At 33.3% G+C, this 20,239-nt stretch overlaps 1 protein-coding gene across 1 annotated transcript; it reads left to right on the forward strand.

Annotated features, from left to right (window-relative positions):
* Window positions 1–2,412: 2,412 nt before the first annotated feature.
* On the forward strand, window positions 2,413–3,569 carry LOC120271572 (metacaspase-1-like). The gene is given in 4 exon segments (XM_039278252.1): window positions 2,413–2,640; window positions 2,737–2,828; window positions 2,928–3,514; window positions 3,517–3,569. Coding segments are annotated over 4 exon segments (960 nt in total).
* The last annotated feature ends 16,670 nt before the right edge of the window (window positions 3,570–20,239 follow it).

Consider the following 20,239-nt stretch of genomic DNA (forward strand, 5'->3'; position numbering starts at 1 on the left):
CCTCTAGTCATCCACATAGCCTCTCAATAGGACGGTTCGTGGGTAAGCCCCTACTATAGAAAGCTGGGCCCTCAATTCAGCACCATCACTATTCAAAAATATCATATCAAGTATCAGACACAAAGAATATAATATGTACCATTGTTATCCTTAATAGTCACATTTCACAAAACCAATTTACAAGAATCACTTAAGTAACCAAAAGTTTCTCATTTTTTATCAAATGGAAAACATTTTCAAAACTCATTCATATTTTGTTTGATTAAAGAAGGGCCCTAGCTTTTTGTAATCACAAAATACACATTTTGAATTAGAAATCATTTCCCATAAATTAAAACATTTAAAATCACTTATTAAAACACCCAATGGAATAATTAATAGATTGAGCAAATAAGTATTTTGAAATCAAGTTATAAAATATTATAATACACATTATAAGACATGCTAATGAAGTAATATTTAGGCTTTTAAAACATTACAAATGATATAGTGAAAAAAAAACATAGAATAATCAAGATATAAATGCAAGGTTATGAAAGCAATGTAAATCATTTTATAAAAACATTGCTCAATACCGAACGAAACCAATGTGAACCGAGTTCTTTTCAATGACTTGAAGTATTGAACACCCAAGGCATGTACATGCATGAATGTCCAATTCCCTCACAACACCTAGTAGCATCATGCTCAACCTCAAACGTACTCCCTCCTTGACTCTCTTTTTCTTACAGCTTTTTCTTATAAGTTTATAGCTTGACATCAAACATAGACTTCTAATTGAGTTGATCAAGCAAACTCAATTAAATACTTATATTTCTCTCAAATTCATGAGTTTCCACATATGCTACTTATAGAACCAAGGATGTCAGTCCATATATATATATAGTTCAATTACCCGCACAAATACCTCCTTTAGGCATGAAATCATATCTCCTATAGCATCATTCACATTTCACATGCCCACAATTAACTCACTAACTATGATCACAACCTATTAGCAATATAAGACAAATAAAACAAATAAGACAAATAAGATTTAAATAATCATTGATCCACACTTTAAAACAATAATTGTCTTCCTTTAGGCACCTTAATGCATATGTATCACATGATCATGAGCATACACATAACCCCAAGATTCCCATTCTCATGCTTGATTACATGGATAACTCTATCTCACATCTATCAGCCATGCTTGCCAACATAAATGCACATAGAAGCTAAGGTATATATGTATGTATACTCATGCAAGATTGACACTTACATTATTATCTTCCCATTCAATACTTTTAATTATCTCCTACATTATACTTGTAATATACACGTATATATGTTTATACAAATATGCACCTTTTATGATCCTGACAGATTTTCTCAATATAAATTTTTTTACACCTAAACAAATCATCTAACCTTGCTTCTAATGACACTAGACATAAAAGGCTTCAAGATATTAAGATTTTACAATGTTGTTTATATAAAAAAATGTAACATATGCCCTAATAGAACCCAAAACCTAAGTTAATTAAAATTTAAATCATGGATATATTTAGAATTAAAATTTGAATGTCCTAATCTTAATTGATTTTGGATTTTCTCTTTAAAATAAATTATTTGGTTGTCTTGGACTAGAATGCAAATCTTGAGGCAAATAAAAAAAATGAAAATTACAAAATTGCCTCTAAGAATTTATCTCGAGGCATAAATGCAAATTACAAAAAAAAAATGCCCTTGAGAACATATCTTGAAACAAAATGCAAATTACAAGATTGCCCTTGAGAACACACATCTCGAGGCAATATCAAATCTTAGGATAACCCAAATACACATCCCGAGGCGATCTTAAATTTCATGTGGCCTGAAGAACAGATCTCGAGGCAACTTGAGAAATGCAAATCCCGAGGTACCCAGACACATATCCCGAGGCAAATTGAATTTTATTAATTCAATTAAAATTCAAAAATTTAATTAAAATTTTAAAATTTTGATGTTATCCTCTCTTGAAATTTTATTAATTTAATTAAATTTGGAAATTTTAAATTTTAAATTAGGTCTTATCTTCTTCTTTTGACTTGGTCCATGGAAGGCTGGGATTCTCAAGGAGAAGTTGAGATGATGATAAGGGCGGTCAAAGCTTTTAAAAGGAGGAAGGGAGAGAGAAGGGGAGGAAAAAAAAAAGAGTTTTTAGAGAAAAAAAAATTCAGAAGAGAGGGAGAGAGAAAAAAAAGAAAAGGAAAAAGGTCTTCTTTCTCTTATCCTTGTATATATTTAAATAAAATATATATATATATATATATAAATTGCCGCTGGCCGTCATTATACAGCCTTGGCTGCCCGCTGCTCGTCATCGTTTGCCGCTTGACATAGTTGTTACCGTTGTTGCTGCTTACTGTGTCCATTGTTGAAGCTGCCATGGCTGCTTTTGTGGCTGAGATAATGCAACGAAGTATGCCTGATGCTCTCATTGGCGTCGCTATCATCTTTGCTGCTGCTGCTCGCTACCGAAGCTACTGGCCAATATTGCTGTCACCGTTACCTCTGCCTTTGTTTGTTGCTGTTGGTAACCGCTGCTGTCCGCTACCACCGTCGCTTACCGTCATTGCTGCCATTTCTTTCATACCGTATAAAGAGAAAGAGAAGGTCAAAGATGAAGAAGAAGAAGAAGAAGAAGAAGAAGATGATGATGATGATGATGATGATGATGATGATGACTTGAAAGCGAACATGGTGCACAAGGAAGCTTCAGAAGAGGAGCATGAACAAAATGAAGAAAAGAATCTTGTCACTTGGGGTACTGATGTTCCTGAAGATTTGATTCTTGACCAAAAGTGAACTAGTGGTGATGGAGGTTGTGAGAGTTTTCTTGAACAAAGCCCTGAATCATCAAGCAAGACACATGTACACGAATAAATGAGAAAATGAGAAAGCACTACGCATGTCGCTGACCCACGCTCGGTGGTGCCATTGCATGGTCCGGCGTCCTCCCAAGGTTTCGTCCCTTCGCCATCACCATATGGAGCACCACGGGGGCCACCTTCGTCGGCACATGGCTGGAAGCGTGCGGTGATTTGTGGGATCTCGTATCGTTTCTTTCGCCACGAGCTCAAGGGATGCATTAATGATGCCAAGTGCATAAAGCATCTTATCAACAAGTTCTGGTTCCCAGAGTTGCCGATCATCATGCTCACTGAGGAGGAGACTGATCGGAATAAAATACCAACTAAGCACAACATAAGGATGGCACTTTTCTGGCTTGCACAAGGTTGTCAACTGGGGAATTCGTTGGTGTTTCACTACTCAGGCCATGGTTCACAACAGAGGAATTATAATGGCGATGAGGCTGATGGATATGATGAAACTCTTTGCCCACTGGACTTTGAAACTCAAGGGATGATTGTTGATGATGAAATCAATGCAACTATTGTCAGACCACTACCTCATGATGCAAAGCTTCATGCCATTATAGATACTTGTCACAGTGGGACTGTTCTTGATCTTCCATACCTCCGCAGGATTGTAGGAATGGGTAATATTGGTGGGAAGATCATCATCCACGATCCAGTGTTTGATAGTGCACATGTTGGTGGTGAGAAATGGGATGAAGTGCTGCAGGAGATGAAAGAAAACAGTTGTACTTCCAGTCACTATATATATATACATATATATATGAAAAGAAGGGTTGACGATGTTGCTAGTGTTTTCAGTGAGCTTAAACAACATGGAATAGAACTTGAACAAAACTTATTCATATATATGTATATATACTTTCATGCACGAATCCTGTATTAAATATATATATATATATATATATACATACAGTCACATGCAAGCTTCAGGTTTTCCAATATGAATTCACATGCAAAGAAAAAAAAATTCAAAAGGGTCCCACCACATGGAAATGAATAAACATTAAAAAAAAACTGAGATGCATGTAATGGCATGCTCATGCACTTAAAGGCCAGGACCACCATGCACATTGAAAGGAAGAAATATTTATAAATAATGAAATGTTTGTAATAGCATGCATGCCGTTCACAAGGACATCCTTTTGTTGGTGGCAAGTTTGATGAATTATGATGACTTCCCATCCAGTCTGAAGAATAAGTATATGATCTAGCATCATCATCTGGTTCTGAAGGACATGCACCTTCATAAAATGAGAAGCATGCATACGTGCATGACATAAAAAAATAGAAATAAAAATAAAATAAAAAATGAAATGAGAAGCATGCATATGTGCATGACATGAAAAAATAGAAATAAAAAATGAAATAAAAAATGAAATGAGAAGCATGCATAAATAAAATAAAATAAAAATAAAAAAAATGAAATTCTTCTAAGTTGTTAGCTCATGATATATAAAGGGAATGAAGAATGAGAAGTATGCATGGGTATTAAAGAAAAAAGAAGCATGGGCCATGTGAAACAAAGTCAAGTGATTTGCATATGAAAATCCAAAAATGAATAATTTATTCATTTGTGGCCATATTAAAATAAAAAATATATCCAAAAGACATGGGCCTACCATGAAAGAAACACACATGCATATATGATAAAAAAAATTTATTGAAAATAAAAAAAAGCCCACGTACCATGCACATGGGTATGAATAGGTTGAATATATATATATATATATATATACACACACTCATCCCAATGCAACAATAAGAATACTCATGCTTATCTCGAGGCAGTGACAAAATTTATATGTTTTGAGGCGGCAACAAAGCATACAAGGTGATGATAAGGCACAGGCAGTGGTGACTTATCCATTTCAATAACGACAACAAAAAAATTATAAAAAAAATTAAGGCGATCATGAAATATTTATTTCAAGACGGCAATGAAGCATGTAAAGCAATGATGAAGCACAGGCAGCGACAATGATATATGATATATATATATATATATATAAGTGATGTAATAAATATGTTTATATGATAAAATAACAAGATTTATAATTCGTAAATCTTTTGCTTTTACATGTACTTGAGCCCTTAATCGGAGGTTCCCAAGACATTATTTGGGGTAATTAATAATAGAGGCTTGTCTCTATTAGGAATGAAAGGACTCACGAAACAAATATGATATTTATGTTTCAATATATCGTCTGGTGTCTTCTTCATAGACATGATGCCAGACGCATATTTTCGATCCCACAAATGTTTTGAGCTCAATTCACCTTGTTTCATTGGTCATGAGGTTGATATTCAAATAGATTGCATATGAAGTCCATCCTTGGAGCCATTGAGTATTTGCTTAGATCAAGTGAATCAATTCCAAGTTGATGAGATATTTAGCTGATGCCAACATCAACTAATGATGGAATTGGCTGGCAAACTTCATTCTGTTGTTGATGTAAAATAGGTTCATCTTCACCCAGGCGATGAGAACCACACCTATGATGTCTTGGTAGTGGATGACTCAGTGGTGGAACATCAACATTAGCTATAGGAAATGTTCCAAGTGAAGCTGGAAGAACATTACCTCTCCTGTAAGGGTCTAATAGGTTATGATTTGATAATAAAAATAATATAGTATTGGTGTTATACCAATCTTAATATGGCCCTAACATTGCATTTCTCCCATCTAAAACACTAACATTAAGACAATGTGATGCTCTCTCTCTCTCTCTCTCTCATATCCAGTCTAATAAGCATGTGTTATCTCCCAATTTGTGTCTACTTTGCTATGAAGATCATGATCATGAGTTGGTCTAAAGTCAACTGGAGCTTGTGGAATATTTTAGGTGATTCCAAATTATCTTATTACTCTATCTATTTGGTGCCACTCAACAACTTCAAAACAAATCAATGATGTAAATACAGTCCATAATATTTACCCATATAAATTTCAAGTGGGACCTCTCCAATTATTTCCTCCATATCATATGGCTTCCATATATATATATATATATATATATATATATATATATATATATATATTGTTTAAAAAATAGTTATAAGGTAAACAATGATCATAAAATTTATAAAGCTATATATATATATGATTATTTGAATATTTTTTTTTTATAATTTACTTGTTGTATTTCCAACTAATCAAGTAATAGTTTGCAAACCATAAAATTATAGTTGTTACTTTGATATGTGTTTATGTACTAAGAATACGAAGTATTCTTTTCTATGATGAGCATTACTTTTATCAGGTTTATCGCTAATACGTATGTTTTTGTGTTCTTTTGCGCATATAGCTTGTGGAGACAAATAGAGAAGAAAGGAGCCAAAGTAGATTGTAAATGCATTACGTTTATGGAATCTTAAAGTGGACACACGAGAAGACGCAAGTTGTGCTTGAAGACATATGAGTATGTGCCAACCTACATTATGCTTGATGGAATGTGTAAATTAGAGGGGCACAAAGGCAGTCACATTCATGTGTTCCGACTTGTGAAAGGCCAGCAAGATTCCCGTCAAATGTGCCTTTACTTGAAGATGCAACGTGATCTACAGCACAGACGTGTACTCGTTTGTGTTACCTCGATGAAAAGTGTGGATTTGGGAGTATTTTGACAGAGTACTACAGCAGGTACTGTAGCAAATCATTGTAGCAATTTACTATAGTAGTTACTGTTCACAGACCGTTAGAAACAGACTTTTTGCAGATTCACACGTGCGTGTGGAAATTTCACACCCCCGTGTGGATTCCTGATTCCAGCCCTTTATAAAGCTGCGACTTATACTGATTTGGGGATCTTTTTTTTTCATCTTTTCTCCATCTCTTTCCCAACTTTGGAGAGACCTGGGGCTAGGGTTTAGAGAGGCTTTGGCAAGGTTTTTGGAGCGGTTCTACGGCCTTCGACACCGCGTTCCATCAGAAGATAGTTATTGGGGGAGCTTTCGTGGGCATCAATTCGGCGAGGTGTGCCCTATGCTTGACAAGGGAACCTTTGAAGAGGCCGATGCTACTCCACATGACCATTGACACGATTACCAAGAGGGTTTTATTCATGGATTGCATCTCTTTACTTTTGACTTCCTTGTTGATTGTATTTTGCTCCGTGGAGAGCTAAACCCTTAGTGGGTGCTTGGACTTGTAAACCCTAGGATGATATTGTTTCTTTGACCTCTTATTATGCTTTCTTTAATTGATGTTTTTAATTAAAGTCCAATCTGGAATGCTTGTTGTGTTGATTTTCCCTTAGAGTGACACTAGGGTTGAGAATCCATCTTGGTAATCCTTGTGGATGAGTGACACATCATGAGGGTTAGACAATGCTAGATCGGAGAGGGTTGAGAGGGTGAGTCGAGAGGTAGAGGAGCGTCCCCTTTCCTCTCCGGTGTGATTTACCCTACCTCCACGTTCCAAGGGTTCTTTGCGGTCACAATAGAGTGAAGTGCTAAGAGATGAACTCCGCTGGGGCTTAGTTGCGTGAGCAACAGAGTGAAGCGTTGAAGTAATCCTTAGTATCTGGGGCTTAATTGTGATTAGGGATCTTTCGCTTGGACTAAAGGGTTAGATCTATATTAGGGAAAAAGGGTTTATCACTTGGAATCCCTAGAGCCTAAAGCAACCTAGCACAGTGTGAGGTGTCGAGACTGAGAGATTTCTTCACCGGGGTATAGTGTAGGGTTAGTCACTGTTGACCTTAAGTTTTGGGACCATGTGTTTAAGGATCTCCACAACTCATTAGACATCAGTTAGGAGGTATAATGATTGGTATTGTACTTGGATCAATAGTCCTAGGGGAGCAATGTCCGAGTACCCCACTTTTATCAATTGTCTTTCCTCTCATTTTATTGCGCCTCTCTTTCTTATTTTCTTCAGTTCTTTTCATATTGATTTTGTTCACACCACTATTGATTCATCTTCACATTAGTTAAATAGCAATCTTTGTGTTTCTGATCACTATTCCTTGTGGATTCGACTACCCACTCACCGGGGTATTATTACTTCGACAAACCCGTGTACTTGCGGGTCACACGCAAGGGGTGTGTCATACTTGTATCTGTCATCATCCACTTGAATGTGCATCTACTTGACAAGAAGAATGAATTAGAATACAATCTAGGCTACTTATGTAACACCCAATTCTTCTTATTTTTTATCAAATAAATAAATAAATAAATGAACTAGCATAATGTCTCACAATGTTTAATATTGACAATCCATGTTTTATAAATTCTAACATTAGAACTAATGTAATAAATCTAATTCAATAAAACAATAGCTATCATAACGTAGAGTGGGATGAGCCTCCATGTGTTGGGCAACCTGAATGATAGAGTAAAGGTCTAGTGCTAGCCAAAATAGAATCTCAATCATCTAATCCTAAAAATGAGGTGTCAAGTGTGAGCTGTCGGCTTAATAAGTACAATATTTATACAATTATGTAGGTAATCATACAATGATATATAATTTATATCATGAAATTAACCATATCAATTAAATAAAATGCATAGCCAAATACTACACGCAATCAATCATATCAATCTAAAATTCACAAATCATTACTTAATCTATGTCATCATTAATTATTTCATTTGATTTATTGGGCCATGCTTGACCTAGCTAAGTATGTCCAATGGTCTAATGGCCATATCTCTATCCTCAAGCATGTGTTATCGTCACCTATTTGGCACACATCTCAGGTACTGCTATCATCGTCTATATAGAAACAGTACCATGACACATTATCTTTGCCTATATGTGTTAGTGTATGCCCTAACCCCAATACGTTGTATGAACTCTTATTATTTGGATAATTATTATGAGGCATCGTTTTATCTATTATTATTTCTGTGCATAGTTAATAAAATAAAACATCCTTGAATATTGGTTCTGCTCAAGTTATCAAATGCTTGATTTAGATAGTATAACCTTGGAGCATAAACTAGAACAATATTCTTAATGTCCATTGTCAATTATTTTCATAAGAATGAAAATAAATTAAGACTAGTATGTCTTTTGTGAGATGGCCTTGTTTTACGGGTTATAGAATATGGGATATCAATCAAAGGATATAGATATATGTTAGGGAACAATGTACCTGGGTCGATCCGCTTTTGAGTACACTACATGGTTGTAAAGTCATAAGTGTTTTTTTCAAACAATTCTTGTACTTGAATCCTTGGACATAAAATCACTATGGATCTCAGATGAATCCTTATATACTTTGACTTACGCCTAATGTCATTTGTAACTGAGTAGCAAGTACGGGTATGTTAGGGCATGTCACGGTTCATGCTGAGAAACATGAGTGAAATGAAGGGATTGCCCCTCTCTGTAGAAAGAGTGAATATCACCGGCTACTTGATTAGTGAGGCTGAGTCATGCTTGGCCACGCCTAAGGGAAATGATAAGAGTTATCATTTACTTAACCTAGTCAGTTCACTAAGAGATCAAAAAATTAATTAGCATTAAAATAAGGTTGACTCACTCCATGCCTTATGCTAATTAAGATATTTAGTGGCAAAGGATTGTATGAGGTTACGATAGGTTCCGTTAATTCTCAAAATTGACCTTCATTTAATATTGGGTAATCGTATTATCTTGCTAGAGAATAATAATGATTTATGAGCATTAAAGTTGTTTAAGCACATTACCAATGTTAAATGGACCTACAGGATCATACACTAAGAATACCAAGATCAAGATTCAGTATTTGTTACTTATTGGACCACCTGATTAGGATTTTGGTGAAAAACCTAATTAGGTGGACCGAATAGCTTATTCAGGTTGGGTTTTATTAAGTGTTGATCCAATCTAATCAATTTGGTTAATTAAAATGGTTTAATTAATCAAGTAAAGAAGAGATTCTTAATTTGATTAGGTGTGAAGGATATTATCATAAATTAGGGTTTTGGGTTTCCAATATAAATAGATGGTCTAACCCTAATATGAAAGAGAGGAAAAATAGAGTGATTGAGAGATAGTCTCTTGAGAAACCCTAGCCACCACCCACTCCTTTCTCCCTTGGCCGCCGCCGCCGGTGCCTGCCATCGGAGCCCGCCACTGCTGCGCCTATAGCCCTTTTTTTGTCTTCTTTATAGATTGGATCTCAAGATAAAGAGGAAACTATTTTCTCTTGAGTCTCGTTGATCGATCTCGGGTGGTTGCTATTCGAACCAAGAAAGAAGCGTTGTTTTTCGAGGTACTAGCATACCTACTTGATTTCCAGAGGCGTTCGTGTGTATGTGATTGTAGAGGGGAATCGTGATTCACAGTCCCTTTTCAATTTCGAGAAATAAGATTACGTTTAGAATCGTCATGCAATAGGGTTTTATTATGTTTACTTGCCATTAAATTTTGTTATCCGCTGCGTATCGGTATGTATATTTTCATATGATAATTCCCTTGTTTGTTGATAAGATCCTAACAATATGGATAGGTGTCAGCACCCTATCGTTGCCTATATGGATAGGTGTAAGAAAGATCACAACACACAATACAAATCTTTAGGCCAAAAGATATACCCAAACAAGGCAATCACTAGTTATCCACTATTTCCAATTATTACATATCTCATACCATAACATCAACCAATCTCGTTCTATCATATATATGCATATAAAGTAATCTCTCAATCTAAATAAATTCATCATATATATATATATATGCACATCATAAAACATACATCCACATACAAAGCTCTCAAAGCAATTACTTAATTCAATAATTCAATCAAATACACTAATTAACATAATCTCACACACAATCCTATACAAGCATAAATAAAGAACTTACCTTTTGCCCAATGCTAAATCGAAGTTTGTGCACCCTCTACTTCACCCTTATCTTGCTCATCTATAGCCAAACACGCACACATAATAAATTCTAATTTTTTTTTAACTATCTCATTATTAATTTTAATATCAATATTGAAAATGCCTTGGGCATTTAGAAAGATTTTAGCAAAGAGAAGAGAAGGCTTGTGGGATCTAATAAGGAAAAATCTGCTGCTTATGGAAGAAGTAAGAGGATGAATCTAGGGTTAAAGAGTCCTGTATGTGTGCATGTGTGTGTGTTTATTCTTATTGATATCTAGAATTTAATTAAATTCCATATTAACCTTTTTTTAATTAATCCTCAGCATTTATTTTATAACAATAACGACGACAACAACAACAACAACAACAACAACAACAACAACAACAATAATAATAATAATAATAATATTATTATTATTATTATTATTATTATTATGATGATGATGATGGGATGTTACAACTTAACTAGGAAATGAATTATCACTAGAAATTATTCTTACCAACAAGCTAGAGGAAATGACATGATGGGTTGAGTTCTTGGAAATATGCTAAAAATTCTATACCATATCCACGAATGAAGTAGGATCATGGATCCATTAGTATTCTTTATATCCTTGTTGCATGCATGACATAGAAACCTGTATAGGGTTGCAAGTCATGCTGATCCCTAAATGTATCTTCTAGCTTCTACGAAGGATCGCAAGTAATAACTACTTCAAATGAACCCTATTTTGTGACATATCTAGCATTTGGATACAACCAATGAGCCATAATATATAAGCACGAGCATAACACTCAATTTATATTTGGCTTGTATCATATGGCAACACACCATATGTTTGTTTGAGTGGAGGGACAACACCCAGCAAGTCCTAACAAAGATCAAGTCCTAAGCCATATGTTTGTTCAATGACTTATTGCCATTAATGAGTAATAATTATGACATTTACAAGCCAAACAAATGTAGCACTTTTTTATTTGTTATCTAAGCATTAATATAAGTTTTTGCTCTAACAAATTATATTCTCATTGCAACTCTCAAGCCAACTAATTCTTGATGTGAAGACTTTGCATCAAACAATAAATGAGAATTAACCTACTCTAAGATTAAATAATGCATCTCTAAAAATTTCTAAAAGATTTGAAAATTGATGAAGAATTTAGCTGCCCATATAAGTCTTCAAAACATCAACATAAGTCATTATACTAAAGACTAAAGAAGACATATCTGAACATTGTCCTTCAAACATAGGTCATTGACATTGAAGATAACTGAGTTACTAGTATTGCAACAAACTATATCAAAGAAGATGCTTTCCCCATGCATATAATATAAGATTCAAGCATTATATAGTTATCCAAAGCTTAATCATGATATATCATGCATTCCACTGGTAGTTTCCAATTATGCTAATGCATTACTTCTCCAAAGTTCACAAACAAAACTAAGAAATTCAAGAATATTTTTTTTAATATAAAACAAGAGGGTATTCTTCATCATCTTTTAATTCTCATGCCTATCATCATAGGAAAATCTAATCAAAATTTACACAAATTGAAGAATGAAATGATAAATTGGGATTTAAGCTCTCATAATCCTACAAAAAAACATTGAATTACAATTAGAATTACATGAAGAGAAATTACATCAAATAAACTTTTACTTAGTCCAAGATGTTAAGGCAAAGCACAAAGACCAAAATCTGATATCTTTATGTTTCTTTTTGCATCAACTAGAACATTTTATGGCTGTGAAATAAACTCTCTATGAGTTTACAGCTGATTTTAAGTACTAACCTTCAAGTCTCTGTGAAAAACTCCTTTGTCATGGCAATAACTCACAACATCAATTAGCTGGTGGACCTTCAAAATACATAAAGAAAACATACGCATGTGGTAATAACCCATGTTTTTTTATTAAGCCATTAATACATGCTGGACAAGTGGGGCCCAACATCGACCAATCATTAGGTACTTGAAGGCCGTTTGTCGCTGTCCCATCTCCATCTTATAGTTAAAATGTTTTTAACTACAAGTTTTAAATATAGTCTATACCAATAGCAATAAAAATTTAAATCAATATTAAAACAAACAAACACTAACAAGCTTTCCTTAATTTAAGTTCAAACTACAATTTTTCACTACATGTTAGATGTTCTCATAACAAGGTCTTATGATGTCTTTGAAGTGTCTTAATTTACTGTCTAAATTCTAACTGTGATCCACTGCCAAAAAAAAATGGTGTCTTTGTAGCCGTGTCAAATGATGTCATATTTTACAAGTTATACATTTATGAAGAATATACTCTTCTCAATCATTTATTTATTTTAGAATTTTCTTATCAGAAAGTTCTTGGCACCGCCAATACTAATAATAGAATTAACATCAATTTTTAAATTGAACTATGGTTACAATAGAAATTCTTAAGGTCATGCGACACTTATTAAATACAATAAAAACATTCAACTTGCTTAAGTTGACTAAAACCTAGCAACTATAAAGAAAAAAAAACCCATCAATTGTTGTTGATGAAGCTTTAGAAACGTCCAAACAAGCAATTTATATATATTTTTTATTGCAGAATTTTTTTGTCATTATATTAATGGCTGGAGGTTAGTAACATTTTTTTTTAACTTCCTCATTTTACTTAATATATGTATTAGGAATTTATACGTGTGTTAGACCAAAGTTTAGTTTTTCTAATATTTATTAGATTTGAAGATGCCTCTTTTTACTTGGTCCCAGTCATCTTCATCAATTGTGCCTTTAATGTTTTCTCAGGAACTCATTTAATTGAGTGCCTTTTTCCTCTCTAAGAATGAGTTGATAGATGTAGCTATACTGAATCAGTCATAACTTTCTCATTTATTATTCAATTAAGTTGATTCTTGTTTTATTTGAAAGTTAAATTCAACATCTATCTTTTTGATTGAGGACAAATTTTGAAATTCAAAATGTATGATAGGTTAGCTATCTAGTTTTTGTCACAGGTCTGATTATAGAAGCTGCGCCTAAGTTTATAGGTGATGCTATACCAAATCAGCTATAACATTGTAATTTCTAGTCCAATTGAGTTAATTCTTATTTTATTTGAAATTTAATTTTGACATCTATCTTTTAAATGAAAGACAAATTTTGAAATTCAAAATGGATGACAGGTTAGCAAGGGTTGAGTCACAAGTTTGATTGTTGTAGATATACATGAGTTTATAGATACAACTATGCTGAATCAGTCATAACTTTCTAATTTATTGTCCAATTGAGTTTATTCTTATTTTATTTGAAAGTTAAGTTCAAAATTTATCTTAATGATGGAGGACAAATTTTGAAATTCAAATTATTGATAGATTAATAATCTGGTTTTTGTCCCAGGCCTGATTGTAGAAGTTGCACTTGAGTTTATAGGCACAACTATATCGAGTCAGCCATAACTTTCAAATTTATTATTCAATTGTGTTGATTCTTATTTTATTTAAAAGCTAAGTTCAATATATATCTTTTCAGTAGAGGATAAATTTTGAAATTCATAACGAATGACAGGTTAGCAACCTGTTTGAGTCACATGTCTGATTGTTGTAGCTATACATGAGTTTATAGATGCCTCTACGTTGAATTTGTCATAACTTTCTAGCTTATTCTCCAATTGAGTTTATTCTTATTTAATTTGAAAGTTAAATTTAGCATCTATCTTTTAAATGGAGGAAAAATTTTGAAATTCAGATTGGATGATAGGTTACCAATCTAGTTATTGTGGCATGTATGATTGTAGAAGCTGCACCTGAGTTTATAGGCTCAACTTTACTATATAAACCGTAAATTTTTAATTTATTCAATTGAGTTGATTCTTATTTTATTTAAAATTTAAATTCAATATCTATCTTTTTTATGAAGGATAAATTCTGAAATTTAGAATAGATGACATATTAGCAATTTGGGTTTTGTCACAGGTCTAATTGTTGTAATTATATATGAGTTTATAGATATTGCTACACTGAATTAGTCATAATTTTCTAATTTATTATCCAATTGGGTTGGTTCTTATTTTATTTGAAAGCTAAGTTTGAACTCTATCTTTTTTATAGAAGATAAATTTTGAAATTTAAAATGAATGATAGGTAAAAAATCTAGTTTTTGTCATAGGTTTGATTGTAGAAGCTGCGCCTATGTCTATAGGTGATGCTATATCGAATCAACTATAACTTTGTAATTTATTATCCAATTGAATTGATTCTTATTTTATTTGAAAGTTAAGTTCAACATCTATCTATTAAATGAAAGGCGACTTTTGAAATTCAAAATGGATGATAGATTAGCAAACTGGTTTGAGTCGTAGGTTTGACTGTTGTAGCTATATATAAGTTTTTAAATGTAGCTATTCTGAATCAGTCATAACTTTTTATTACCAAATTGGGTTGACTATTATTTTATTTGAAAGTTAAGTTCAACATGTATCTTTTTGATGGAGGATAAATTTTGAAATTCAAGATGGATGATAGGTTAGCAATCTGGTTTTTGTCACAGGTATGATTGTAGAAGCTGCATCTGAGTTTATATGCAACTATAGCAAGTCAGCCATAACTTTTGAATCTATTGCCCAAGTGAGCGGATTCTTTTTTTTTTAAAGTTAGTTAAATATATATTTTTTTATGGAGGACAAATTTTTTAATTCCAAATGGATGATAAGTTACCAATATGGTTTTTGTCGTAGGTCTAATTGTAAAAGTTGAACTTGAGTTTATAGTGCTTCTATACCGAATCAGTCATAACTTTGTAATTTATTATCCAACTGAGTTGATTATTATTTATTTAATTTCCAATGGGACAAAATTTGAAATTCAAAATGGATGAAAGTTTAGCAATCTAGTTTGTCACAGGTCTGATTGTTGTAGCCATACATAAGTTTATAAAATGCAGCTTTGCTGAATCATTCATAACTTTCTAATATATTGTCTAATTAAGTTCAGTTTTTATTTTATTTAAAGGTTAAGCTCAATTTATATCTCTTCGATGGAGGATAAATTTTGAAATTCAAAGTGGATAACATGTTAACAATTTGGTTTTTACCGCAGGTCTGATTGTAGATGCTGCACCTGAGTTTATAGGTGTTTCTATAAAGAATCAACCATAAATTTATAATTTATTATCCAATTGACTTGATTCTTATTTTATTTGGAAAGTTAAGTTCAACATCTGTCTTTTTAATGCATAGCAAATTTTGAAATTCAAAATGGATGACAGATTAGCAATCTAGTTTGAGTCAGCTACGCTCAAACAGTCATAACTTTGTAATTTATTGTCTAATTGAGTTGATTTTTGTTTTATTCGAAAGTTAATTTCAACATCTATCTTTTCAATGGAGGTTAAATTTTAAAATTCAAAATGGATGATAGGCTAGCAATCTGGTTTTATTCGTAGGTCTGATTATAGATGTTGCACCTGAGTTTATATTCGCAACTATACCGAATCAGTAATAACTTTCTAATTTATTGTCCAATTGAGTTAATTCTTATTTTATTTGAAAGTTAAGTTCAATACTATCTTTTTTATGGGAAAAATTTTGAAATTCGAAATGGATGATAGGTTAGCAATTTAGTTTCTGTTGCACGTCTGATTTAGAAGATGCACATGAGTTTAAAGGCGTTGTTATACCAAATCAGCCATAAATTTGTAATTTATTATTCAATTGAGTTGATCCTTATTTTATTTGAAAATTAAGTTCAACATCTATATTTTTGATGGAGGATAAATTTTAAAATTCAAACTTATTGACAGGTTATCAATTTGGTTTTTGTGGCAGGTTTGATGGTTGTAGCTATACATGAGTTTATAGATGCAGCTACTCTAAATCTGTCATAACTTTGTAATTTGTTGTCTAATTGAGTTGATTTTTGTTTTATTTGAAAGCTAATTTCAACATTTATCTTTTTGATGGAGGACAAGTTTTGATATTCAAAATGAATGTGTTTATATAATTTTTTTTTAATTTTAATAAAAGTTTGATCTTATCCCTACTCGGATTAAGAAATTTCAATCCGATTGAAATAAAAATCTGATTTTTATTTTGATGGATAATGAAATATTAATTTGAATAAAAGTTTGATCTGTGGTGGCATGATCATGGACGTACTCACACCCAAGTACGCCAACATCGCCGAGGAGACCGGCGCTTCGGCTATCATGGCCTTCGAGCGCATCCCCGCCAACATCCACTACCAGGAAGGTGTCGCCCTGATGTCCGATCCCAGGCCTCATCAAGGAGATTAAGTGCGCCATCACCATTCCAGTCATGGCTAAGACTCACATTGGCCACTTTGTCATAGCCCTCATTCTTGAGACCATCAGTGTTGACTACATCGATCAGTCCGAGGTTCTCACCCCTGCCGATGATGAATATCACATCGATAAGCACAACTTCTGTGTTTCCTTCGTCTATGACTGTCATGACCTCAATGAGGCCCTTCACCATATCTACTAGGGTACCACCATGATACACACCAAGGGTAAGCCCAGCACTGGCAATGTCATTGAGGTTATCCGCTATATCCGCTTCGTCATGGGTCAGATCCACTCCTTCCCCTTTGTCCTCATCCAGCACCGACGTCGTCCGCTACCAGAGGATCACCGAGGTGTAAGCCAACGAGAGAAAGAGAGCTCTAGAGGAGATCCTATACATGATGATTGTCCAAAAGTTCATAGACATCAGTGTTCTACTTATGCTGGCGTTGTCCCAAGGTCAACTCTCTCACCACTCCGGCAAGGTTAATCAATGTTCATTAAAGGAGAATAAGCTCTAGCGGCTCCACTCGCCGGAGAACTATTGACAATGATCATCAAGGTTACTCGGCCCGAGTTCAACAACAAGGTACAATATTAATGAAATATATATAATGAAAGTTAAGTTCAAACATGATTTGGTTAATATTTCAATGTAATCTAGACAGAATGTTATCTTTCAGTATATGGATTCTTTGTTAAAAAAAAGGATGGTTTCTCAGTAAAAAAAAACTATAGAGGAAAATTTATGGTTTTTTTAAAAAGAATGAAATGAAAAGTTTGTGAAATTCATTTTCTTCTAAAATTATTTATGAAATTTTGCAAATTGGAAGACCTTTGAACTTACTTTGAGATCGTGAACCCTCTTAAGAGTTAGAATTTCTAATGCTCACTTTGAGGTCGTAGACGCTTATTGGAGTGGGAAATTCTCTTAAACTCACTTTGAGGTTATAGACACTCTTAAAGAGGGGATGGAGAAATTTCAAAGATGAGACCTTTCCAGACTTATTTTGAGGTCAGGAACACTCTTAAAAGTCAGATAATTTCTAATGCTCACTTTGAGTTCATCGACACTAATTGGAGTGGGAAATTTTCTTAAACTTGCTTTGAGGTCATAAACACTCTTAGGAGTGATGAAAAATTTTCAAATATGAAGACCTTTTTGAACTTACTTTAAGGTTGTGAACCCTTTTAAGAGTCAAAAAATTTCTAATGCTCACTTTAAGGTTATAGACGCTCATTGGAGTGGGATTTTTTTTTTTTAATTTCACTTTGAGATCATAAACGCTCATTGTGGTTAGAAAACAAAATTCTAAAACCTATCTTGAGGTTATAGACACTAATGAGAAATTATGAAATTGTAAAACCCACTTTGAGGTCTTGGTTCTCATAAGGGTTAAAAAAAATCAAGTCCATTATTAAGCCTTGAGAGTTATCAGAAATCAAAATCAAAGCGTTAAAAAAAAATCAAAGTTAAGGCAATCAAGATTCAAGATGTGAGAGGGTCAAGACTTAAAAAAAAAATAAAATGAATAAAAAATTAAACTTAGTAGTCTCAAGACATCTGAAGTCAAAGACTCAAAGAGTTTCGCAAGTCAATACTTGAAGGAAGCTTCACAAGCATAAAAGCAGAAGCTTTTGAAAAGTCAAATCAAGTTTATGATCTATCAACATAGAGATTCCACAACTTGAAATTCAAATCAAATCCAAGATGCAAACTCAAATGTCCAAGATGCAAGCTTTAAATGAGTCAACAAATGAGCTCCACTGTCTCAAAGCTATGGGGTTGAAGAGTTCACAAGTTGCAAAAGGTTTCACAAGCATGAAAGTCGAAGCTTATAAAAAGTCAAATCAAGTTTGTGATTCATCAACATAGAGAATCCACAACTCGAAATCCAAATCAAATCCAAGATGAAAACTCAAACTATCCAATATAAGTTCAAATGTCAAAGATATAAGTTTCAAATGAATCAACAAATAAGTTCAACAGCCTCAAGGCTAAAGGGTTGAAGAGTTCACGAGTTGTAAAAAAAATTCACAAGCATGAAAGATGAAGTTTGAGGGAGGTCAAATCATGTAAAATCAAGTTTGTGGTCCATCAGCATAGAGATTCCACAACTTGAATTCCAAATCAAACTCAAGATGTAAATTCAAATGTCCAAGACAAATTCAAATGCCAACGACACAAGTTTCAAATAAACCAACAAATGAGCTCAACAACCCTAAGGAATCAAAAGATAAGGGTTGAAGACTTTACAAGTTATAAAAAAGTTTCACAAGCATGAAAGCCAAAACTTTAGAAAACTAATATCAAGTTTGTGATTTATCAACAGAAAGAATCCACAACTTGAAATCCAAATCAAATCCAAGATTCAAACTCAAATGTCCAAGATATAAGTTTCAAATGAATCAACAAATGAGCTCAATAGCTTCAAGGAATCAAAAGTTAAAGGGTTGAAGAGTTCACAAGCTGCTTAAAGTTTCACAAGCATGAAAACTGAAGCTTATGAAAAGTCAAATCAAGTTTGTAATCCAACAATGTAGAGATTCCACAACTTGAAATCCAAAATCCAATTCAAGCTGCAAACTCAAATATACAAGACACAAGTTTCAAATGAATCAACAAATGAGCTCAATACCCTCAAGGCATCAAAAGTTAAAGGGTCAAAGAGTTCACAAGTTGCAAAAAGTTTCACAAGAACAAAATGGCGATGTTTCTAAATCATGTTCAAGATGCATACTTCACAATTTGAAGAAGACCAAAAGTCAACAAAAGTCAAAGTGTGCTTTTCAGTGAAATAGTCGAAGGGAGATGAAATGCTACAATCATTGTTTACTTAGGCACATAAGTCTAAGTTGCGTCAAGATGATTAAATGCCAAACCCTTTATACTTTCAATGAAGTCTATGAATTCATCACTACAAGAAAAATCTCAAATCGGCACGGAAAAATTGGCACGGAAAAAAATCGTGACAAATTTGTTACAAGATTTGACACGGAACTAACAAACCGTGTCAAATATTTAATTTTTTTAAAATATATTATTTACTTTCGTGCCAAATACTGTGCCAAATATACAAATTTAATAATTTTACATGACAGTGGCCAATGCAGTGCCAAACATTTTTTATAAAAAATAATTTATTAATACCGTGCCAAATACCGTGCCAAAAATCCAAATATAATAATATATTAATACCGTGCCAAATACCATGCCAAATACTGTGACAAATATAAAT

Source organism: Dioscorea cayenensis, chromosome 11, assembly GCF_009730915.1.
Source record: "Dioscorea cayenensis subsp. rotundata cultivar TDr96_F1 chromosome 11, TDr96_F1_v2_PseudoChromosome.rev07_lg8_w22 25.fasta, whole genome shotgun sequence".
In the NCBI taxonomy this organism is placed as follows: Eukaryota; Viridiplantae; Streptophyta; class Magnoliopsida; order Dioscoreales; family Dioscoreaceae; genus Dioscorea; species Dioscorea cayenensis.